The following is a 26,593-nucleotide window of genomic DNA, read 5'->3' on the forward strand; positions in this document are numbered from 1 at the left end:
TGACAAATTATACAGTCCGAAGGCTCAGGTATGTCCATTATTTAGTATTTACGTGTAAATAATAAAGCAAATGTAATTGAATTGTTACAGTTATTGAATTATTGCAACTTTAATCGTCAGGGATGTGTTGTAATTCACAATAGTACACCGCTAAAATTCTCCTGATTTTTCACTTTTGAAAGTTGGCATGTCTGGAAACGAATCGCAGTTTGATTGTTCTGTTTCCATTAGGTTATCTCACAGTCAACTACATAAAAATTCCCCGCAGAGGTATAACGTTAGTATTGATTGCCGTTTTAAAGTAGTACGGTGGTACCGTTACAAGAACTGATGTAAATAGTCCCAACGTGCTACCAGCAGCCCATCAAGCACAATGACTGTACGCATCGGGTTAAAAGGCATGGGGGACAGCGGTCGAGCAGTTCCTCATACGCCATACGTTTCTGACTCTTGAATAGGTGTAAAAAGCGACGTCATTGAACAGTGGATGACTGGAAACGAATTGAGTGACAAATCACGCTACACCATGCGGCAATCCGGTCGAAGGTTTTAGGTATGGCGAATGCCTGGGAAACGTTACCTGCCATCATGTGCGGTGCCAGCAGTGAAGTACGGGGGAGGTGTTGTTACGGAATGAAGGTTTAAGAAAATCCTAAATGCAAAAGGCTAGAAATACATTTTACAGCGTTTTGTACCGCCTGTAGTATAAAAACAGTTCGGAGACTGTTCGTATCAGCGTGACAGTGCACACTACCGTAAAGCAGCATCTGTGGGCAGATACGATTCTAGAAGTCGGTCAAAGGAGGGGGGGGGGGGGGGGGGAAATGGAATATCCGACGAATTGGTAAAATTTGGTGTTGCTTGAAGTAGTTTTTCGTAACTGTCATGGAGTTTAAACATGGGAGATTTTATAAATTACATAAACCATAAAAAGGTCAACTTACAACAAATAAGTTTACATTAATTTTCTGGATACAGAAAATGACATAAATGTAAAAACTTGAACTTCACATGAATATAAAAAAAATTTATAACAAAATTCACTGGTTATTTCCGTCTTTTGCCCAGTTTGTCATACTCATTCGTCCCTGTTTCTTCTTAGTGAATATGTCAATGATATTTTCAATGTCCATACCTCTTTCTTTATGGATATTTGCAAGAGCCAATCCATTTAATCTCACCTGCCCCATTGTGTTACGAAAATAAGTCTTTATTCGTCTCAAAGTAGAGAAGCTTCTTTCAGGAGTGCTCGCGGTGACGGGAATAGTCCCAAATATTTGACGTAAAACATACATATTTGAGAAAAACTGCTTGTCACCGTTCTTCAAATCTTCAGTTGCTGTTTCAGATCTTTTACTTTAATCAACCCACTTCTTCCTCCGTAGCTTCAGCTCTCCTTCTAAATCTGTTGAAGTAATGTATTCGTTGATTTCTAATGTGATTTTATCCATTGTAATATGATACTCCAGCGGGGGAGGGGGGCCACCGCCCCTGTCTGTGGGGCAATATTTTGTGGACGTTAAGGTTTCTGAAATGCAGTGGCCTTCCTAGAGTCCCGGCCTTTAGGCAGTAGAAAACCTTTAGGCTGTGTCAGTTGTCGACTTCGTTCCAGGCCCCAGCATCCATCATCACTATCTTCTCTGGTTTCTGCTCTTTGAGAAGAATGGGGAGCCATTCTTCCACAGCCTTTCAGCCACGTCATTACAAAGTGTGCCTATGAGAGTTCACGCCGTCATCAAGGCGAAGTGCTAGCACACACCATGTTAATGTCCACTAATACGTGTCCGGATACTTTTGAACAGATGGTGTGAATTCCACTCCCGTTTCTGAAGGTTCTTCCAAAAGACTGAAGTAATGCCAACATTAATGACTAATGTTTAATGATTTCGTGTGTTTACTGACTGGCTAGTGCATGCCATGGGCAGTAATATTTGACTGAGCAGATGAATCATTGCAGTCGAAAAGAACAACGCGTATGACTTTATACGATTTTTTGCGTTTGGTTGTTAAAACACATAGTAGAAAATTAAAGGATATTAGGAAGAGTGAAAAAATCGCAACGGAGAAGCTCCTGAAAGAAACTAGGCAGAACAGGCTTCAAGAGTTAGCCTGTGTGTGTTTTGAACAAAAGTCTCTAGCAGACCGACGACAACCTCATAACAAAAGAGAGCGTTTTGGGAGAATTCGTGCTAATTCATGTTATGACAAGAGTGTGTAAAATTCAGCACGCGCTTACCGAACAGCGAATGCTTTCACACTAAGCACGGAGCGAAATGGCGTTCCAGTTAAGACACAGGACTCATATTTGGGATTTCAAGGGATGAATCAGAAAAATGGTTCAAATGGCTCTAAGCACTATGGGACTTAACATCTGAGGTCATCAGTCCCATAGAACTACGTAAACCTAACTAGCCTAAGGACATCACACACATCCATGCCCAGGGCAGGATTCAAACCTGCGAACTGCTCGGCCACAGCGGCAGGCTGGGGATGAATCCCTGTCATGATAAATACATGTTCGGCTATTTTCCTGCAACACTTCCAACGAATTTCGCGATAGAAAATGGCTCTGACCACTATGGGACTTAACTTTTGAGGTCATCAGTCCCCAAAACATAGAACTACTTAAACTTAACTAACCTAAGGACATCACACACATTCATGCCCGAGGCAGGATTCGAGCCTGCGACCGTAGCGGTCGCGCGGTTCCAGACTGAAGCGCCTAGAACCGCTCGGTTACGGCGGCCGGCTTCGCGATAGAACCTTGAACAAGACATCTACATCTACATGACTACTCTGCAATTCACATTTAAGTGCTTGGCAGAGGGTTCGTCGAACCACAATCATACTATCTCTCTATCATTCCACTCCCGAACAGCGCGCGGGAAAAACGAACACCTAAACCTTTCTGTTCGAGCTCTGATTTCTCTTATTTTATTTTGATGATCATTCCTACCTATGTAGGTTGGGCTCAACAAAATATTTTCGCATTCGGAAGAGAAAGTTGCTGACTGAAATTTCGTAAATAGATCTCGCCGCGACGAAAATCGTCTTTGCTTTAATAACTTCCATCCCAATTCGCGTATCGTATCTGCCACACTCTCCCCTACTACGTGATAATACAAAACGATCTGCCCTTTTTTGCACCCTTTGGATGTCCTCCGTCAATTCCACCTGGTAAGGATCCCACACCGCGCAGCAATATTCTAACAGAGGACGAACGAGTGTAGTGTAAACTGTCTCTTTAGTGGACTTGTTGCATCTTCTAAGTGTCCTGCCAATGAAACGCAATCTTTGGCTCGCCTTCCCCACAATATTATCTATGTGGTCTTTCCAACTGAAGTTGTTCGTAATTTTAACACCCAGGTACTTAGTTGAATTGACTGCCTTGAGAATTATACTATTTATCGAGTAATTGAATTCCAACGGATTTCTTTTGGAACTCATGTGGATCACCTCACACTTTTCGTTATTTAGCGTCAACTGCCACCTGCCACACCATACAGCAATCTTTTCTAAATCGCTTTGCAACTGGTACTGGTCTTCGGATGAACTTACTAGACGGTAAATTACAGCATCATCTGCGAACAACCTAAGAGAATTGCTCAGATTGTCACCCAAGTCATTTATATAGACCAGGAACAGCAGAAGTCCCAGGACGCTTCCCTGGGGAACACCGCCGTTTGTATCTACATCTACATACTGCAAGATACCCCATTGTGTATGGCTTAGGGTACTTTGTGTGCCATTGTCCTATTCTAGTTGTGAATAGTGCACGGGAAGAACGATTATTGGTACGCCTCCGCATGGGCTCGAATGTCTCTAATTTTACCTTCGTGGGATTTATTGTCTGGCTGTTCTAGGAGCAGGATAGAGTCGACAGATGTAAAGGTAATTACGGATGTACCCACAGGAGTTGGTACAGTCCATTTACTGTTTACCACATACGTGAATGATCTAGTGTTTAACGTCGAAAGGTCCTTGAGACTTCTCATTTTTGTCTATAGGACAAAACATTGCAGAGAAACGCAGGAGGATCAATGACTTTGCAGGAATAGTCGAAGAGATTCGTTGCTGTTCGATTATAATACTGGAGAAAAATCACTGGAAACAGTAACACCAAAATTAGTTAGCAATAAACATTTGGAGCGAACTAAAGTGTCACGACAAAAAAAACTATAGTTGTAGGGAAAGCAGATGGCAGGCTGCGACGCATTGCAAAAATGTTAATGACATACAACTCATCCATGAACCAAGTGACCCAGGTTAGATTAATAGAAGAGACAGCAAAAAACCAGCAAAGAACGGCGCGTTTTGTCACGGAATCTTGTAATAAACGTGAAACAGTCACAGAGACGCGCAACAAACTCCAGTGGCAGATGGCACAAGATAGGCGTTGTGCAGAGTTTTACTGTTGAAATTCCAAGAGCGGACGTTGCAGAAGGAGTTGGGCAGCACATTACTTGCTCCTGCATAGTCCTACGTCTCGCGAAGTGGCTACGACGATAAAATTACAGAAATCAGAGCTCTTGCGGAGGCTTACCTGCACACTCGTCTTCCCACACACAATTCGCTATTCGATTAGGGAAGAGGAGAGTGATAGTGTCTAGAAGTATCCTCCACCACACACTATAAGGTGACTGCCAGAGGGTAGATGTAAATTCTAAGAGACAAATGAGGTCACGCCCAGAGCGTATTTGCTTACAATCTGTGAACGCTTCAAATCTGTCTTCAAAAGTGTTGTTATTTTCTTATTTTGTGGGAGAATGACTTCTGAATACATTCGTTTGAATTTCATATGACCGTCAAACATATACAAAATTCCATCACGGAAGAGCGCTGCCGAGAATATCAGCGACACACTCGATTGGTATATGCTAACGTTCGGCGATCGCAGAGTCGCACAGCAAGGGTCGAAAGGAGGCTGTGCTGGAACACGGCGATAGTTGTATTGACGGAAGGCGACGCAAGAACAGCACATGACGTGTGACGTAGAACTGAAGTTAAGATCTAACAAGGGAACCTCCCCATCGCACCCCCCCTCAGATGTAGTTATAAGTTGGCACAGTGGATAGGCCTTGAAAAACTGAACACAGATCAATTGAGAAAACAGGAAGAAGTTGTGTGGAACTGTGAAAAAATAAGCGAAATATACAAACTGAGTAGTTCAATGGAAGATAGGCAACATTAAGGACGATGGGAACGCCGGAGCACCGTGGTCTCGTGGTAACGTGAGCAGCTGCGGAACGAAAGATCATTGGTTCAGATCTTCCATCGAGTGAAAAGTTTAATTTTTTATTTTCAGTTTATGTGACAAACTCTTATGTTTTCATCACTTTTTTGGGAGTGATTATCACATCCACAAGAAAACCTAAATCGGGCAAGGTAGAAGAATGTTTTTACCCATTCGCCAAGTGTACAAGTTAGGTGGGTGGACAACATATTCCTGTCATGTGACGCACATGCCGTCACCAGTGTCGTATAGAATATATCAGATGTGTTTTCCTGTGGAGGAATCGGTTGACCTATGACCTTGCGATCAAATGTTTTCTGTTCCCATTGGAGAGGCACGTCCTTTCGTCTACTAATCGCACGGTTTTGCGATGCGATCGCAAAACACAGACACTAAACTTATTACAGTGAACAGAGATGTCAATGAACGAACGGACAGATAATAACTATGCAAAAATAAAGAAAGTAAAATTTTCAGTCGAGGGAAGAATTGAACCAAGGACCTCTAATTCTGCAGCTGCTCACGTTACCACGGAACCACGGCGCTGCTAAGCTCACATTGTCCATTATGTTGCTTATGTGACTCATGGACTACTCAGTTTGTATATTTTGCTTATTTTTTCACAGTTCCACACAACTTCTTCCTGTTTTCTCAATTGATCTGTGTTCAGTTTATCAAGGCCTATCCACTGTGCCAACTTATAACTAAATGTGAGGGGGGTGCGATAGGGAGGTTCCCTTGTAAGTACTATATGATGCGGCGGTGACTAGACTCTACAATTAGCTCGACACCAAGCTTCTATATAGGATAAATGTGGCTATCCATTCCGCAAGAGAAGAGGCACAAAAGCGCTAACGCGTACGATCAGTCCCAGCCAGGGCAAGTGGTCTTCCCTCGACGTCAGGTAAACGCCGGACTTCCATCACCCCCTGCGCCATGCAATATATATATACAGTGTGTTACAAAAAGGTACGGCCAAACGTTCAGGAAACATTCCTCACACACAAATAAAGAAAAGATGTCATGTGGACATGCGTTCGTAAACGCTTAATTTCCATGTTAGAGCTCATTTTAGTTTAGTCAGTATGTACTGTACTTCCTCGATTTACCGCCAGTTGGCCCAATTGAAGGAAGGTAATGTTGACTTCGGTGCTTGTGTTGACATGCGACTCATTGCTCTACAGTACTAGCATAAAGCACATCAGTACGTAGCATCAACAGGTTAGTGTTCATCATGACCGTGGTTTTGCAGTCAGTGCAATGTTTACAAATGCGGAGTTGGCAGATGCCCATTGGATGTATGGATTAGCACGGGGCAATAACCGTGGCGCGGTACGTTTGTATCGAGACAGATTTCCAGAACGAAGGTGTACCGACAGGAAGACGTTCGAAGAAATTGATCGGCGTCTTAGTGAGCACGGAACATTCCAGCCTATGACTCGCGACTGGGGAAGACCTAGAACGACGAGGACACCTGCAATGGACGAGGCAATTCTTCGTGCAGTTGACGATAAACCTAATGTCAGCGTCAGGGAAGTTGCTGCTGTACAAGGTAACATTGACCACGTCACTGTATGGAGAGTGCTACGGGAGAACCAAGCGTGTGCAGGCACTATCAGCAGCTGATTGGCCTCCACGGGTACACTTCTGCGAATGGCTCATCCAACAATGTGTCAATCCTCAATTCAGTGCAAATGTTGTCTTTACGGATGAGGCTTCATTCCGACGTGATCAAATTGTAAATTTTCACAATCAACATGTGTGGGCTGACGAGAATCCGCACGCAATTGTGCAATCACGTGATCAACACAGATTTTCTGTGAACATTTGGGCACGCACTGTTGGTGATGTCTTGATTGGGCCCCATGTTCTTCCACCTACGCTCAATGGAGCACGTTATCATGATTTCATACGGGATACTCTACCTGTACTGCTAGAACATGTGCCTTTACAAGTACGACACAACATGTGGTTCATGTACGATGGAGCTCCTGCACATTTCAGTCGAAGTGTTCGTACGCTTCTCAACAACAGATTCGGTGACCGATGGATTGGTAGAGGCGAACCAATTCCATGGCCTCCACGCTCTCATGACCTCAACCCTCTTGATTTTCATTTATGGGGGCATTTGAAAGCTGTTGTCTACGCAACCCTGGTACCAGATGTAGAGACTCTTCGTGCTCGTTTTGTTGACGGCTGTGAAACAATACGCCATTCTCCAGGTCTGCATCAGCGCATCAGGGATTCCATGCGACGGAGGGTGGACGCATGTATCCTCGCTAACGGAGGACATTTTGAACATTTCCTGTAACAAAGTGTTTGAAGTTACGCTGGTACGTTCTGTTGCTGTGTGTTTCCATTCCATGATTAATGTGATTTAAAGAAAAGTAATAAAATGAGCTCTAACATGGAAAGTAAGCGTTTCCAGACACATGTCCACATAACATATTTTCTTTCTTTGTGTGTGAGGAATGTTTCCTGAAAGTTTGGCCGTACCTTTTTGTAACACCCTGTGTATATATATGCCCTTGCAAATCCATCGATAAATTGAGTCAAACCAAAATAACACAGGTTAAGTCAAAGCGCAAAGCAATAAAGTTCTCCAACTGCCCCCCCCTCCGCATGACTACATTACAATATTTTCAAAAGGTGTTATTAAACCTACTCACCGAATGAAAATTTTCTAACCATGCGTAGAAACATTTGCAGAATAGCGGATTTTCGGGGAGGGGGGAAGTGGAGTACGCAGTTTGGCAGTCCCGTCGGGGACGCAGAGTTCCCTCGTTACCGGAAGAATAACGTTTACACCCTGAGGTATAGTAAGTATGTAACCACACGTGCGAGATGGAGATGCAGCGGGGCCAGACTTTCTCTTTTGGAAAAAAATACTCGTCCGCATCGACTTGGTAAATGTTTTTATGCTCGCTGAAGATAGCCATCATGTGGACTTCCCACGGAAATCGGCGGATCTGAATTCTGTAGAGCATTTCTGCAACAACCAAGGATTCTTTGTGCTTTGGCAAGGATAGACATACAAACGTATTCGTGTTAATGATTGTGTTGTTGACGAAGAGATTTTTCCAGTTTTGTTATTTTTTTTTCTTCGAAACGCGTAGCTTTCCACCCATAACTTTTGTAATCACATGTTTTCGACCATGTTGTATGCCAAATGTTCTGTGAATAAGATTTACTAGCAATTAATTCAGTACCTCTTCTGGTAATCTTCTCAAGAAATATGGTCCTATTTTTAATTTCCAGTTAACTTTTGTACATTAGTGTTTTACTAAATCCAATTTAAAACATCAGCTGTCTATAATATCTGTAAGTGTCATCTGATAAATGCTTCTGGTTTCATTGGAGGGCCCATACTTGATGAGCCACTGTTTATCGTGCTGAATCCACATGCCGTAATTATTGCCACAACACTATCTTAACTGAAGGACAGGGAAATAGAATTTGAGAATAGTACGAATTCTGTTGTGTGTGATTTCGTGTATTATGTACCTGAGGCGGAAATGGGGGAGCCAGAGATATATTCACCTAAACGAGTGTGGAAATTTTCCTAAAGCCTACGCAATGAATTGGCTGCCGAGTTAGTGTCATTCCTGTCTCAGTTTATCAAGAATGTTTCGTTCCCGCCCCCGTGATAGAAAAAGAACGCAGTTTACACCTGCACATAAGAAACAGGGACGAGTATCAGGGTTTGACAAGATGTGGACGGCGAGGTCGTTATAGATGGGGCACATGCTTCCTCTGGTATGTGTAACAGTAAGTCGCACAAATGTGTGATTGACTCTTTGGATGGGGAACCATTGACACATTTTCAAAATAAGTGCGAAAAATTGCTTAAAACTTATATCTAGACAACTGGCACGTGTGTATACCCCACACATATCGAACTGCACATTTCTTGATTGAATTATCAACAGTGCCTGCAGTATCCATAAACAGTCCTGCAGGACTCACTTGCTCCTGTTAAACAAAAATAAAGTAATAGGTTATTAAACAAATTATTGCTTATTTTAAAAGTAATGAAAAAGCTGCAGCGTCTTTAAAGTGATTGATAAGCTTAGACATGTTTCAATGGTATGCACTTATCCTGTTAAAAAAAAATGTGAAAAATTCTTGCTAATATCTCTACCACCTATTTCAAATTTAATTCTCTAGTGGGACTCTATACAGCGACATCTATTGTCTGTCCTACTAAAACATAGATGCTGTAGTCTTATCCTTTTCCAGTGGCTTCATTAGTGTGATCCAACACTGCCATGCCACGTGATGCGATGGATACCCAACAAGAACCCATACGAGTCTGCGCTCAAACAGCACAACATGGAAATCGTATTCGTAAGAGGAGTTATCAGTAATTCTCTAACTCACTGGAGGCGAATCAGGCATGGTCCCTCAGAAAATTCGCTGGTATTGCTACCTCACTCTTCTCCTTCGTCTCCGATGAGCTGTTAACTAAGTTTCCACAGAGGAGAAAAAAAGATAAACATGCATTGCTACGCCACTAATCGATGATTCGCCAATCTGTATGCTCCAGTTCTCAAACATCACAGGCCAGAAAGAGGAGCGACACTGTTTCATTGGGTTATAGAGTATTTTGACCAGAACACTATAAGATCTTTTTATCCTATGACACTGATTTCTTTTTTGGTTCTTATTTCGTGCATAGTTTCTATTTCATTATTAGAATAAATACCTAAATGTATACATTTTAGTAAACAAACTAAGCTATTACAATGAAAGAATAGGATTTGTCAGGCCTGGTGATATGTTGTTACACCAGGCTAGCTTAGTCGCTAGCACTTTCACCGGGCTGGCTATTTTTAAAATTTCTGTCACTAGCTCCAACGGTACAATTTAACAAATGTTAAGGTGCTCCACTGACTGTGCGAGAAAAATCAACTTTAGTTGATCTTATGCTTTATCATTTCTTACTTTCTCCGACTTGAATTATATATGTATCAAACACAGCCTGTGCTCTGTCTCTTAATAACTCAGTTAATCTTCTTTCCTTTTTCTTATCAACAGATGTTATGAGTGAGAGATTCTTGATAAGTGTGAGTTCAGATAGCGGCTACTTTAGCAGTGAATACAAAGTAAATGGGGACATGGAGTCTTGTAATAATACCATTTTACCTTATCCGTACTGTGGTGGTTGTGGAACATAATGTGACTGTGCGAATACTTTTTTGTTACCAGTCACTTTTTGATCCCCGATTTATGGGGCGGAGTGTTTCATGAAATTTTTTTTATCTTCAAATATGTGAGGCAGGGAAGACGACTTGTACTTTTTCGCAATGTTCTGACTGTTTGATTCGTCTTAGTTTCAATCACAATTTACGTCTAACAGCGCAGTAACTTTTTTGTATTCACTAGTTACATATGACCGCACCAATAGCACCTTAATGTGTTCAGATGGAAATGAAAATATAATATTCTATTCGGCAGCTGTTTGCGATGAGATATCCAGAAGGGTAAGGTAATCAGAGGATTAGTTAGTGACTACCTACATTGTTTACTTGTACTAGCGCATGGTAAACAAGAGACACGTGCTGCGTCTCTTTACGCGGAAGTACAAATTCTCCGGCGAGATTTGACGGCGGTGGGGCAGTGCCGGATGTGCGGTGCGCTGTGCAACACGTATAGATAGTGCAAGGCAAGAGCCATGTCGAACGGCGTGTTGTTCCTGGTGACGGTGCCGTCCGCCGAATATGAGGAGCAAGTGGCTGCAGCAGGCCAGGTCGAGCCACCTCCCATGCGGCTGCGCATGCAGAAGGTAGGCTCACTATCGTAGTGCTGAAGTTCTATCGTACTGTACTCGGTGATGCAACAGTCACTTTCTTGTGTGAGGTTTCTAAAATGGAGGAAAAAACCTAGCATCCAGCTTGTAACCGGGAAAAATGTAAATTAGTGCACGAAATGATACGTCAGAAAGAAGTAACTGGCGACAGACCGCTATCTTATCCAAAATAGAGTACATTATGAGAAACGTAGTTGTGGTAGCATTATAATTCTTATAACTTGAAGACAGTAGCTACTGGTTAGTACAGTATAAAAAGTTCGTTCCCTTCAGTTTTACAATTCCATGGACGGATGATTGCTGCAAGCTTTCATGTTGCAAGACGATGCTAAGAGCCATATGAGGATGGTTATTTCAAAATCCAAAACCGGCAGTTAAAGGTACATAAACTTTCTATGGCATACGTGTAGCTAATCGCTGTCCGCGGCTTATAATCCTTATAAAGGTGATACGTCAAACAAATGCCCAGTACTTTCCAGAATGATGTTGATCCTGGTCTGTGTACCAGTATTTTAGATTGTTCTACACTCTTACGTAATGTATGGAATGTTGATAAACAGACTAATGGTTAGGAACGTAAAGCTGGGTCCCACTCTTACGGGCGAATGGACTGACTTTCGTTCTCTTTTGATTTCGAAACTCGGATGTAACTAAATATACGTCATAAGCATTACTTTTAGGCGTGAATCCCGTAAGATTCATACATGGAAGCAAGACAATGTCAAGTCCAACCATTATAACCTTATGACCCATCAGTACAATGTGGACACTGTTATAATGTTGCAGTTTCTCTGAGCAAATAGTCAGTTTGAGGACCTTATAAATCAGCTTCGCAGTGTTACGGTGCTCAAAATCACAAATGTAGAATATTGTTTATCGTGCTTAAAAATAAAACCGAAAGTATTGTATCCGAAAATACGGTCTGATGCATTAAATTTTCTGGTAGCAAAGTTGTTAGTGTTGATTAAAAATATTTTGGTGACTACAGCTGCTATACACAATATCGAGAACTGCTAGTAATGTCATTGTCATGAGGCTTTAGAGCTACTAGATATTTTGTATTGCGGATAAAGGAGTATTCTGTCGAGTAACTTACTGCTAACAGATGAGGACAGTTTATCCACCCGGTCCTCACGATTTATTTATTTAATCGTATGGCTAGGGCCCCCTTTCGGGCAGACCGTTCGCCGGGTGCCGGTCTTTCAATTTGACGCCACTTCGGCGACCTGCAGTCGATGATGATGATGATGATGATGATAGTGACAGCACAACACCCAGTCCCTGGGAGGAGAAAATTCCCCGACCCAGCCAGGAATCAAACCCGGGCCCAGAGGATTGACAATCCGTCACACTGACCATTCAGCTACTGGGAGGCGGACTCCTCACGATTAAACAAGTCTCCACTATACTACACCTCTAATTTTAAAGACAAGTCGTAGTTTAAAGTTGTTACCTAAAGTCTTAAAGTTCTTGACCTATTTTCTGCAAATTGTAACACGTTACTCTAATGAACGGTCAGAGGGGGAACATCCAATTTTTATACAGTAGTGTAAGAAATATTGGGATGGACATAGGTAAACAACAATGTAGAAGTTTTATGCTAAACCGGACAGTGAGAAAATGGTGTGTTGCGAAAAATGTGTGTTCGTTTTTTTCTCGCAGACAAATTTAACTGCGATAGCCAAGCATTTAAACCAGTAGACAAATTGTTTCTCCGATACATATTCTTCCTCTTTATATATAAAACTTCAAATAAAAGCTGCATGACCAACTGTTTGCCGTTTTGTTTTGAGATTATAATATTGCTGCAAATGTGCGGGATCATATTTGCACGACTCTGCAAATATGATCCCGCACATTTGCAGATCTGATTAAAGCTGTGCAAAATGATGTCATTGAAGCTACTATACTCACAGAACCAGCAACAGGAGAGGTCTGTTGCAGCCAACATATCAGTTCCCAAACAAGGTTTCGTCGGCAATAGTAACAAACATCTATCTCTCTCTCTCTCTCTCTCTCTCTCTCTCTCTCTGTGTGTGTGTGTGTGTGTGTGTGTGTGTGTGTGTGTGTGTGTGTGTGTGTGTGTGTGTGTGTGTGTGTGTGTGAGAGAGAGAGAGAGAGAGAGAGACCGTCTACATCTATATATGATTACTTTGCAGTTCAGTTGTGTGCCTGGCAGAGGATTCACAGAACCACTTTTAAGCTATTACTCAGCTGTACCACTCTCGAACAGCGCGCGGGAAAAAAGAAAACTTAAATCATTCTGTGGAGCTCTGATTTCTATTATGATGAACAAAATATTTTCACACACTGAGGAGAAAGTTGGTGGTTGAAATTTCATGAGATCTTGCCGCGGCGAAAAACCCGTTGTTTTAATGATTGCCACTGCAATTCGGGTATCATATCCGTGGAGCTCTCTACTGTTTCACGATAGTACAAAACGAGTTACCCTTCTTCCAACTTTTTCGATGTCCTCCGTCGATCCTATCTAATACGGATCGCACACTGCGCAGCAATCCTCCAGAAGTACAAGCGTAGTGTAGGCAGTCTCTTTAGTAGACCTGTTGCATTTTATCACTGTTCTGCCAATAAATCGGAGTCTTTGGTTTGCTTTATCCCTAACGTCATCTATGCGATCGTTCCAACTTATTTGTTACTGTAATCCCTAAGCATTTAACTGAATTTACAGCGTTTGGATTTGTGTGACTTATCGTGTAATCAAAATGTAGCGGATTCCGTTTGGTACTCACGTGTGTGATTTCATATTTTTCATTGTTTAGAGTCAATTGCTACTTTTCGCACCATACAGATATCTTGTCCAAATCATTTTGCAGTGTGTTTTGATAATCGTATGATGCCTTCATAAGTCGGTAAATGACAGCATCATCTGCAGACAATCCAAGAGTGCCACTCAGATTTTCTCCTGAATCCTGTATGCAGATCAGGAAGAGCAGAGGGGCTGTAACACTTCCTTGGGGAACGCCAGATAGTACTTCTGCTTTACTTGATGGCTTTTCGTCAACTACGAACTGTGGTCTTTCTGAGAGGAAATCACGAATTCCGTCGCAGAACTGAGAGGATAAATAGCTAGTTGTGTTTCACAAGAACAGTATTTTCTGAATCCGTGTTGACTGTCAACAAATCGTTTTCTCTGAGATAAAATTCATAATATTGGAGCATGGTATATGTTCCAAAATCTACTGCAAATCCATTTTAGATATATGGGTCTGTAATTTAGCAAATTAATCTATTTTCTTTCTTGCGTGTCGGTGTGATTTGTCTCTAGGTACGGATCTTTCGACGAGCGATCGGTTCTATGATTGCTAAATGTGGAGCTATAGTATCAGCATACTCTGAAAAGGAACCTGACTGGTATACAATCCGGACTGGAGGCGTTGGCTTTATTGATTTAAGCTACTTTGCTACACAGAGGATGTCTACTTCTAAGTTCATCTTGGCAGTTGTTCTTGGTTCGAATTCTGGAATATTTATTTCTGAGGGAATTTCGGAAACCCAATTTAGTTACTCTGCTTTAGCGGCACTGTCGTCAGTAAAAACACCTTTGTTATCGTGCGGTCAAAGTATCGATTGTGTCATCACCAGAATCTCTTTGGATTTTCTGCCAGATTTCGAGACAGTTTCGTTGTGAAAAGTCCACTGACGAAAATATATTCGATGTAATGGCAACAAATAGATCTGATCTTTTTGAGGATGTCCACATCAAAACTTGTATCAGTGAACATTTCGCAGTTCTGGCAACAATAATTACCAAAGTACAAAGGTCAGCTAAAACAAGCAGAAAGATAAAAATGTTAGCTAGATAAAAAAATCATAGTCTCATATCTCAGTGAGGAACTTGAAACTTTCATCATAAGCCATGAGCATGTAGAACAATTCGGCCTAAAGTTTAAAAGAGTAGTTGAGCATGCACTGGATGGATATGTAGCCTGTAGAACAGTTCATTATGGGAAGAAACCTGCAAGGCATACAGTCACTGCAAAAAAAAAAAAAAAAAAAAAAAAACCCTCCTAAAGAACCAGAGATGTAAAACAAAGGAGAATATTGTCAAATGATCTTTCACAAACCCAAATAAATTCAGATCGTATGTAAAACCTGTTATGGCACCAGTGTTGGTGTCCAGGCCCTAACAAATGTGAGAGAAACTGAAATTGAGGGTAGCAAAGTAAAAGCTGAAATGCTTAATTCGGTTTTCAAATGTTCCTTTATAAAGGAAAACACAGAAGAATTGCCCCAGTTTAGTCCTCGTACCATTGAAAAGATGAATGAAATTAGTATTAGTGTCATTGGTGTTCAGGAACAGATGAAATCGTTAAAATTGAACAAAGCTCCAGGCCCCGATGGAATCCCTGTCAGATTCTATACTGGATTTGCGGCTGAATTAGCCCACTTTTCTAACTATGATCTATCGTAGATCCCTCGAACAAAAAACCGTGCCCAATCCGTGGAAGAAGGAACCATGTCACACTCGTCTACAAGAAGGGTAGTGGAGTGATCCACAAAATTACCGTCCAATACCTTTGGCATCGATTCGTTGTAGATACTTAGTACATATCCTGAGCTCAAACATAATGAGGCATCCTGAATAGAATGTGACCTCCTGAATGCCAACGAGTATGGATTTAAAAACATCTATCATGTGAAACCCAGCTCGTACTTTTTCTCACATGACATACTGAAAGTAACCAGCTAGATGTCGTATGTCTTGATTTCCGAAAAGCAGTTGACTCAGTATCGCAGCTACAGTTATTGTCAAAAGTCCGATAATATGGAGTATCAACTGAAATTTTGTGACTGGATTGAGGACTTTTTTCAGGGAGGACACAGCATGTTATCTTTGATACTTTGTCATCGTCAGAGGCAGAATTAACTTCGGGTGTGCCCCAAGGAAGTGTGTTGGAACTCTTGCTGTTCATGTTGTGTATTAATGACCTTCCTTACAATATCAATAGTAAAATCGGGATTTTTGCAGATAATGCAGTTATTTATAATGAAGTACTATATGAAAGAAGCTACATAAATATTGTCAGATCTTAACAAGATTTCAATGTGGTGCAGAGATTGGCAATTCACTCTAAGTGTTCAGAAACTTAAAATTGTACACTTCACAAAACGAAAAAATAGTATCAATGACCATAACATCAATGAGCCACTGTTGGAATCGTCCATCTCACACAAATACCTGGGTGTAGCACTTTGGAGGGATATGAAATCGAATGATCGCTTAAGTTCAGTTGTGGGTAAAGCAGGTGGTAGACTTCCGTTTATTGTTAGAATACTGGGAAGTTCAATCACTTACAAATCACTCGTGTGACCATTCCTAGAATATTGCTAAAGTGTGTGGGATCCGCACCAGGTAGGACTGATAGGGGATACGGAACGTATACAGTGATGGGCAGCACGAATGATTTGTTTAATACGCTGGAGAATGGCATAGAGATACTAAAGAAACTGAACTGGAAGACTTTTAAAGATAGGCGTAAACTACACCGAGAAAGTCTATTAACAAAGTTTCAAGAACCAGCTTCAAATGATTCCTATAGGAATATACTACGATCCTCCCTGAATTGCTCACAAAGGTATCGTGAGGATTAAGTTAGAATAATTACTGAACGCAGAGAGACATTCATTCAATCAATCATTCTTCCCGTGCTCCATATGTGAATGGAACTGGAAGAAACCCTAATAACTTGTACAATGGGACACACCCTCTGCAATGCACCTCACGCTGGATTGCAGAGGTGTAGATGTGGTAAAAGCACGTCGCACTGAAGTTAGCGCTAAATTTCGAGCTTCTGCAAAACTTCGCCAATCTCGAGTGTTTTGTTTTCTTTTAAATTTGGTATGCTGTAAGTTTTTTCTCCGACACTGTTCTGATCTTTTTAGTGTACCGTGGGGGATCAGTTCAGCTGTTATTAATTTATTTGGTATGTCTCAATAGCTGTCGATTCTATTTCTTTGAACTTGAAGCACGTCTGTTCTATGCTTAAATCTTCAGATTGGAAGAAATGGAGACTGTCATTTGGGAAGGTCAAAAGCGAATGTTTATCTGCTTTTGCAAATAGATGAATTTTGCGTTTATTGTTGTGGGTTTGGTTGTTACTGTATTGTCTCTCTACCACAAACTTGTGGTCGCTAATCCCTGTATCCGTCATGATGCTCCGTGTTTGCTCAGGATTATTTGTTGCTAAGAGGTCAAGTATGTTCTCGCAACCTTTTGCACTTAGAGTGGGCTTCTAAACTAAGTGTTCAAAATAATATTCTAAGAACTCATTCAGAACTATTTCGAATTGCTTGTCGATTTGTAGAAGATGTAAGAGGGCAAGTAGTACCTCCGGATTTATATGAAAACTCTTAACGCTTTTGAAATAAAACAAACTCCTCTTAATTCTACATTTTTCTTCATGTCGACATATTTAGTTTTAAACATTGTCGTCAAACTTTGTGGAGGATGATCAGTGACGGTGAATCCAGGCATCGGATTTTTGCAAATGTCGCAGCGCCCGTGTGTTGTATCGCATCGTCATGCTGGGGGAGAGGGTGCTCCCTTTGTTGACGAATTCTTCCAAATTGTGCTTTCAGTTTTCTTCCCGATATAGTTGCGTTACGGACTGCCTATCACCTGCTACGCTCCGGAGCCCTCTAGAGCCAGTGGGTTGCAACATGCGTCAGTGAAGCGGGGAAACTCGACCGGGTAATATGCATAACATATAATACCTCAACCGATATTGAGATCAAAACAGAAAGTTCGGAGACATTACTTTACACCACGCCATCGTAGTCACTTGCCTCCAGAAAACGTAGTGCAGAGTAATACAAAACAGCTTCTTTATGTATCTACTCGGTGTGTGTTCAATAAATTACGTTGTGATTAGAACTTAATAATCCTCTCTTATATTCCTAATTTTAACCAGCAATATGAGGGGATGATTTGGGATTCCCCACTAATGATCTGCTCGCCGCAGCTGAAATCCCCTTCCTAAAAGAGCGTTTCCAAGAGGTGGCAAGGGCCTTCTATGAGAGCTCTTCCAGATCTGGAAATGACCTCATCCGCTCCCTAAGTCGGTATGACATGTCCCGCGACAAGCACATACGCCCGATGACGATCTTCGATGACTAAGTCGAATGAAAAATCCGTCTCCAATTCCTAATCCTTTTCTCCCCCCCCCCCCCCCTCTAAAATCGACCATCTTGCCAACCTCAACCAAGTACCAGACACACGCATAACATTAATTATATTACACAAACATAGAAAATCATAGGAAAAAAATCACACACAAAAGCAATCAAGTGGAGTAAAAACTAAAAGGCTACAGACTCCTCAACACACTTCCATAAAGAAGATTGGAAAGTTTGATATGAGAGACAGAGGAGTGCTAATTTTGATACAGTAATCTTCAATATTAAAATTGGTTGCCGAAACCCAAGAAGAAAGGAGAAAAACAATGGAATTTAAATGCACATAGTTTAGAGAGACTTAAAAGCTCAAAAACTAGAGTTCATGGAACACGAAGAATAAATGAATGAACGAGTAAAAATACGAACACGCCAGAATACCACTTTAGCAGATACGTATGTCACAGCAAATGCTCTACAGCTTTTGGGTGAAGACTAGTTACTTGTTAGCCCAAATATAATTAACCATGTTAACTTCTAGAGCGTGGTTTCAGCCCTGTTCGTTCGCAGAGTAATCTAAGCCCTGCAGCTGTAATAATTACATGCTATGTTAGATGCCGTAGAGATTCTCGCTAATTGTATTTACCATGTAGCTGAGAACAGAAAAAGTATTTTGCAACCGAATGTTGCAAAAGACGAATAATGTTCATTCTTAGCTACATGAACATAATTGAAGTAACAACTGAGAAAGAGTGGCTGCACAAATATTAACAATATTTCTTTCTATGGGCAATATTGCTTTAAATTCCCACAGCAGACCTTCATGTACCGATGAGAAAGAGATCATATTCAAGCTGACACACGTTTCGACAAAACCGGATATTGTCAGGACCGGCTGTGAGGCATCTCAGACGGATAAACAGCTTACGTGAAATGAATCAGTCCAGGATTTACTGTGTGACGATGTACGAGGTGCATTCAAGTTCTAAGGCCTCCGATTTTTTTTCTCCGGACTGGAAAGAGAAAGAAACATGCGCATTGTTTTAAAATGAGGCCGCGTTCATCGTCAATACGTCCCAGAGATGGCAGCACCGTACGGCAGATGGAATTTTACCGTCGGCGGCGAGAATGAGAACTGTTTTAAATACTTAAAATGGCGACGTTTTCCTTACTTGAACAGCGTGCAATCATTCGTTTTCTGAATTTGCGTGGTGTGAAACCAATTGAAATTGATCGACAGTTGAAGGAGACATGTGGTGATGGAGTTATGGATGTGTCGAAAGTGTGTTCGTGGGTGCGACAGTTTAATGAAGGCAGAACATCGTGTGACAACAAACCGAAACAACCTCGGGCTCGCACAAGCTGATCTGACGACATGATCGAGAAAGTGGAGAGAATTGTTTTGGGGGATCGCCGAATGACTGTTGAACAGATCACCTCCAGAGTTGGCATTTCTGTGGGTTCTGTGCACGCAATCCTGCATGACGACCTGAAAATGCGAAAAGTGTCATCCAGGTGGGTGCCACGAATGCTGACGGACGACCACATGGCTGCCCGTGTGGCATGTTGCCAAGCAATGTTGACGCACGAGGACAGCATGAATGGGACTTTCTTTTCGTCGGTTGTGACAATGGATGAGACGTGGATGCCATTTTTCAATCCAGAAACAAAGCGCCAGTCAGCTCAATGGAAGCACACAGATTCACCGCCACCAAAAAAATTTCGGGTAACCGCCAGTGCTGAAAAAATGATGGTGTCCATGTTCTGGGACAGCGAGGACGTAATCCTTACCCATTGCGTTCCAAAGGGCACTACGGTAACAGGTGCATCCTACGAAAATGTTTTGATGAACAAATTCCTTCCTGCACTGCAACAAAAACGTTCGGGAAGGGCTGCGGTTGTGCTGTTTCACCAAGACAACGCACCCGCACATCGAGCTAACGTTACGCAACAGTTTCTTCGTGATAACAGCTTTGAAGTGATTCCTCATGCTCCCTGCTCACCTGACCTGGCTCCTAGTGACTTTTGGCTTTTTCCAACAATGAAAGACACTCTCCGTGGCCGCACATTCACCAGCCATGCTGCTATTGCCTCAGCGATTTTCCAGTGGTCGAAACAGACTCCTAAAGAAGCCTTCGCAGCTGCCATGGAATCATGGCGTCAGCTTTGTGAAAAATGAGTACGTCTGCAGGGCGATTACGTCGAGAAGTAACGCCAGTTTCATCGATTTCGGATGAGTAGTTAATTAGAAAAAAAATCGGAGGCCTTAGAACTTGAATGCACCTTATATGAGACCTACTCAGAGAGATCTGAGGAGGATTCACAAAACGGCAAGTGCGCTGTTCTGAAAAGGAATGTCCTTTAAATGCAGTATCATAACACACAGTAGGTGTCTGCGATGTTCCTGATTGTGTGCTTCAGTTATGAGTAATGTCGTTCGTAGTCTTTAGAAGGTACTGAAAACCAGCTCCAACAAAGAAAAACATAAAACTGTTGTGAGTTTGGTCAACTTGCAGCTGTTGGAAAAATGTTGACAACAATTTCAAACCCTTGTAAACACATGTTCGGCGTTTTTATCTTTTGCTACAGAAAAGCTGTGGAAATGGACCCTGACTGTGTAAATTTGACACTTGTTATGGTGAGAGATGATGCTTTTGCTCTTTGAGTTCATGATGAAACCATAAGCAGGATGACAAGAGAAACGCAGCCAGGAAACAATGTTTAATTAACGAATATCTCGCGCTACAAGAATTGTAGGAATTTTTTAACACTGAGGAAGGGTGTTAATGGTACAATGTAAATGTAATGGCACTTTCGGTGTCTTAGAACAACTATGCACTTAAGTCCTGAAAAAGCAACATTAGTGTCTTAGCAACAGTGTCTTTGCACACTTTTCTTAGAAGAAATAAAGAAAGTGCCACAGTTTACTCACCACCTGACAGTTTTGACGTGTAAGATTGAGAAACAGACAGGGTTTCGGATGGAAGGTGGAAGATTCCTCCTCAAAATAAGTCTTCAGAGAAAGAGTGGCAACACAGAAAGAACCGCAAGGAATATAACAGATGAATTTGCAATCTACTTTGTATCGGATGTTGGTACAGTGAAATGGCAAGAGAAATATGAATAAATAAATATTGAGTGAAAAGACAAATGTAATTAAAATCTTATAGCTATAGTTATTAACAATGTAAGCCATTAATCTGCAAACTACTTTGTATCAGTTGTTGACAAAAGATATGACAAAAGAAATAAATAAATTTCCGGTGAAAATACAGTTGTAATTACAAAATTTCCAACCAAAAGTCTTACAGCTTCAGTTACCCTAGTGAATGATATTTTACTTAAGACTGTAAATATTTTTCTCCCTGACTTGTTCACGCCTTCCAGGTACTTCAAATACTCGTAAAATATTGATTTCGGAACGTGGATTTAAGTTGTTCCAGACCCACTTTTAGTTTTGACCATTTGACAATGCTCACGGTTGTACTGTTTTCATGTTTGTCCATTTCGTTTCACACTTCACAAGGGGCACACCATTTTTATCCGAAACTTCTTTCAACAAATCTTTGCTTTTCTATCTGTCTTTATGTGCAGAATCAGAAGGATCCTACAGAAGTGTCCTCATTTCAGTTTCTAACAAAAACAGAATTGTTCGATCTGTTGGTGACTTGTGAGTTGTCATTGTCGAAACACACAGCAGATGAAGAAAGAAACACAGCAGATGGCACGGTACATGTACAGGTGCATGCGCAAGTCGCGTAACTCTACAGTCTTTTTACTCACTGACCATAAACTACAAACTCGAGACAAAACTTCTATCAACCACTTGTTCAGACTCGAGACTTCAAACAACTCTTGAAAACTGAGTCAAACTTTGAACTGAAAATAGTTGTCAACAGAGTTTGTTGAGTTGCCTTTCAGTGTGAAGGTGCCTTAACAATATACCATTTAGTTAGTGTGGATGGTAGCTGAAATCGCGCTGTACATTGCCAATGTAGGTCTAGTGGAAATGGTGAGTATATTTATGATATTGTTCTGTTTTGCACATTATTTAAATGGTGGTTATGTTAGAAAGTGACTGATTGTAAGTGAACGAAGCCAACAAATGTGTCGTAGTAGGAAGCCATTTTTAAAATGGCAGTGCTGACATACTAATCTGTAGTGTAGCCCAAGGCTAAGACTAAGTTGTTTTAGTGTTAAGGACTGTTTATCATATGAATTTTAGACTACATCAAGAGACTATGTAGAACTTGACCTAGTGACTATGCTGGTAGGAAAAGATTACATTTATTGCACGATAGTGATGTGGTACACAAACATGGGATAACAAAATGAACTGTGTATATTTGTTTCTGATCTTTTTGCTTTCCACCACCTTCAAATCATACCCTTGAGGATATGTACAGAGTTTGCAAGACCCATTGCCTCATTGCTCCCTGCGTGTGCGGGCGTTAGAATAGGCGTGAGGTATTCCTGCCTGTCGTACGAGGAAACTAAAAGGAGTTTCACGTGTTTGGGCCTTTATGTGATGGTCCCCTATAGGGTTTGACCTCCATTCTTCAAAATTTTCCCAGAGAGTGAGCCAATTACTGAAGGGCGCCTTACAAGGTGCATAGTGTCGATCGTGCATTGAGATCTTTAGCCCACTTTCTCGTCATCGCATTGCAATCCTGCCCATTCTCCATCTCTTGGGTGAGGACACCTTCCTGGGTGCATTTTCCACCATGCACTATGCGGTGTCGATTTCTGCATCGACGATGACCATGGACTTTTTTGCACCTGTTATCCAGCACAGTAGCCAGTCCGTTGTGGTGCGGCCGCCATGTACCCTGTTGGTTGTAGCCTCCTGACCACACAGGGATCACTCTGCTCATGCCTGTGCTGTTAACTCCCCATGTATGCCATGAAGTAGATACCCATCTCCCTGGGGCATTGGGACTCCCGGCAATGGCCATCCTGCCTGAAGGCCCTTGCTGAGGCTGGGTGGCGCCTGTCTGGAGGGCCCCTGGTTGGAGTGGGTGGCATCATGGCAGATGACACGCCATGAAGTGTAGTACGTCATTTCTTGCTGGTGGTGAAACACAAGGATGGCAGCGGATCTTATTCACCCTGGTACCTTGTATGTTCAAGAGCTGATGGGGAATCTTTCATGACGATGAAGCCTCAGTTTTATGTTGAGCATTTAGAGGGCAAGTTCGGGGAAGTGGAGGGCTTGTCCAAAATGAGATCTGGGTCAGTCTTGATCAAAACAGCATCCTCTGCCCAGTTACGGGAGTTACTCGCTTTTGACAAGCTGGGGGATGATTCTGTAGCCATCATGTCCCATAAGAGCTTAAATATGGTCCAGGGTATCATATTTCACAGAGACCTTCTTTCGCAGTCTGACGATGAGTTACGCGCCAATTTAGAGAGACGAGGTGTACATTTCATCTGGCGTGTGTCCTCTGGGTTCCGAAGGACAATCAGGTTGCCACTGGGGCCTTCATCTTGGACTTTGAGGGTGATACATTGCCCGAGAAGGTCAAGGTGATGGTCTACTGATGTGTTGTAAAGCCCTATATCTCTCCCCCGATGCAGTGCTTTAAGTGCTGGAAGTTTGGCCGTATGTCTTCCCACTATTCTTCCAGTGTCACATCCCTAGATTGCGAACGCCCATCACATCCCAATACTCCATGTGCCCCGCCTCCCATCTGTATCAACTGTGGAGAGCACCATTCGCCTTGCTTGCCTGACTGCAGGATTCTCCAGAAAGAAAAATCATGGAGTACAAGACCCTGGACAGACTGACCTACACTAAGGTAAAGATAAAATTTGAATGCCTGCATCCTGTGTGTATGACTTCATCTTACGCAGCCACTACAATAGTTCTAGCACCATCAGCTCTGCCAACCGAGGTCACCTCTCAGAGCCAGAAGACTACACTTGCCCCCTTGATGGTGGGGGGGCATTTCCCTCCTTGTTGCTTGTGCACCACCTACTTCCCAGAGCAACACCCCCCCCCCCCCCCCCCCCCTCCCAACCATCGTGGGCATCCATCCCCATTTCTACGCCTGAGAAGCATAAGTCTTCTTTGGCTTCTTTCGCTAGGAAGGGGTCCATTGGGTCACTCCCTTCCCAGGTTTCTTCTAGTGGGAAAGACAACACCCACCAGTGGCTGAAGAGCCCAGAAGCAGCTGGTCATAGAGCTTCACGCTCATCGTCAGACCCGGAGACTGAGCCAGTGAAGTCCTCCCAGCCAGGGAAACCCAAGGAGCAGCTAGAGAAATCCAAAAAGAAAACACCTAAGACCAAGGAAATTGCAGTGGCACCCACACCACCGCTACCTAAAAGTCCTGTGGCTGAGGATGGGGTGGAGATTTTTGCGTCCGCTGAGGACCTAGATCTCGCCAGACCCTCAGACACAATGGATATAGACTGCTCAGGCAATAAATCGGTGGCAGCAGGTGACTCTCAGGCGTAAACTGCCTCATTGAATGTTCCATGCCTTCCCAGTCTCATAATGTCATCCTCCAGTGGAATTGTGGCGGTTTTTTTCCACCGCCTGGCTGAGGTATGGCAACTGTTAAGCTTTACACCTGCTATCTGCATTGCCCTCCAGAAAACCTGGTTCTCAGCAATGCGGACCCCCCCCCCCCCCCCCCCCCCCTCCCCCCGGCTATAAGGGATATTACAGGAACAGTAGTGACTATAACTGAGTGAGTGTCAGGTGGAGTTCACGTTTATGTCCTAAACTCGGTCTATAGTGAACATGTGCCCCTTCAAACCCCTCTTGAAGCTGTGGCTGTCAGAATAAGGAAGACGCAAAAAATAACTGTCTGCAATGTATATCTTCCTCCAGATGGTGCAGAACCCCTGAATGTATTAGCTGCACTGATTGATCAACTCCCTAAATCTTTCACACTTCTAGGAGATTTTAATGCCCATAACCCCTTGAGGGATGGTACCATGCTTACAGGCCGAGGCAGAAATGTCGAAACTTTGCTGTCGTAATTCGATATCTGCCTCTTAAATACTGGGGCCACCACACATTTCAGTGTGGCTCATGGTAGTTACTCGGCCATTCATTTATCAATTTGCAACCCAGGACTTCTATCTATCCACTGGAGAGCACGTGACGACCTGTGTGGTTGTGACCACTTCCCCATCTTCCTGTCAGCGTCACAGTGTCAGGCACATGGACGCCTGTCCAGATGAGCTTTACACAAGACGGATTGGGGAACTTTCACCTCTGCTGTCACCACTGAATCTCCCCCACATGGTAACATCGATGTGATGGTTGAGCAGGTGACTAGCACAATTGTTTCTGTGGTAGAAAACACGATCCCTCGCTCTTCAGGGTGCCCGAGGCATAAGGGAGTCCCTTGGTGGTCACCGGAAGTCACTGAAGCAATTAAGGAGCTTCGGTGAGCTCTTCAGCAGCATAAGCAGCACCCTTCCCTTGAGCACCTCATAGCCTTTAAACGGCTCCGAGCCCATGTTTGCTACCTTATCAAACAATGGAAGGGGGAGTGTTAGGAGAGATAAGACTCCACCATTGGGTGCCACATGTCACCTTATCAAGTCTGCGTAAACATCAAACGTCTTTTCGGGTACCAGGCCCCGACAGCTGTCCCCAGTATTACCATAAATGGTGAGTTATGCACTAACGCAAACGTGATTGCCGAGCGCCTTGCCGAGCGCGATTGCCGAGTGCGATTGCCGAGCGCCTTGCCTTCGAGAATTGCCCCCTGCCTTTAGCACACTTAAATGGCTGCTGGAAGGGAATGTTCTCTCATTCACTACACACTGCAGTGAATCCTATAACACCCCACTTACCAAGTGGGAGCTCCTCATCAGTGCCCTTGCACATTGCTCTGATACAACTCCTGGTCCTGATCGCATCCACAGCCAGATGATTAAACATCTCTCATCTGACTACAAGTGACATCTTCTTATCATCTTCAACCGGATCTGGTGCTATGGCATCTTTCCATCACAATGATGGGAGAGCACCATCATTCTGGTGCTCAAACCCAGTAAAAAACCCCTTGATGTGGATAGCCATCGGCCCTTCATCCTCACCAGCGTTCTTTGTAAGCTGCTGGAACGTACGGTATGTTGGCGGTTGGGTTGGGTTGGGTTGGGTTGGGTCGGGTCCTGGAGTCATGTGGCTTGCTGGCTCCATGTCAGGGTGGCTTCTGTCAGGTCGCTCTACCACTGATAATCTTGTGTCCATCTAGTCTGCCATTCAAACAGTCTTTTCCAGACAGCAACACCTGATTGCTGTCTTTTTTAATTACGTAAAGCATATGACACGACTTGGCGTAATCGTGTCCTTGCCACATTGTATGAGCGGGGTCTCCGAGGACCACTCCCAATTTTTATCCAAAACTTCCTGTCACTCTGTACTTTCTGTGTCAAAGTTGGTGACTTCCATC

General features: G+C 42.7%; 1 protein-coding gene across 1 annotated transcript in view; it reads left to right on the forward strand.

Annotated features, from left to right (window-relative positions):
* The first annotated feature begins 10,903 nt into the window (after window positions 1-10,903).
* The window catches only part of LOC124606868, a 231,354-nt gene continuing 215,664 nt past the window's right edge, over window positions 10,904-26,593 (forward strand). The window contains exon 1 of the mRNA XM_047138956.1: window positions 10,904-11,018. Within this exon, the coding sequence (XP_046994912.1) occupies window positions 10,908-11,018 (111 nt within the window). The 5' untranslated portion in view covers window positions 10,904-10,907. The remainder of the gene's footprint in view (window positions 11,019-26,593) is intronic.

Source organism: Schistocerca americana, chromosome 3 (genome assembly GCF_021461395.2).
Source record: "Schistocerca americana isolate TAMUIC-IGC-003095 chromosome 3, iqSchAmer2.1, whole genome shotgun sequence".
Lineage (NCBI taxonomy): Eukaryota > Metazoa > Arthropoda > Insecta > Orthoptera > Acrididae > Schistocerca > Schistocerca americana.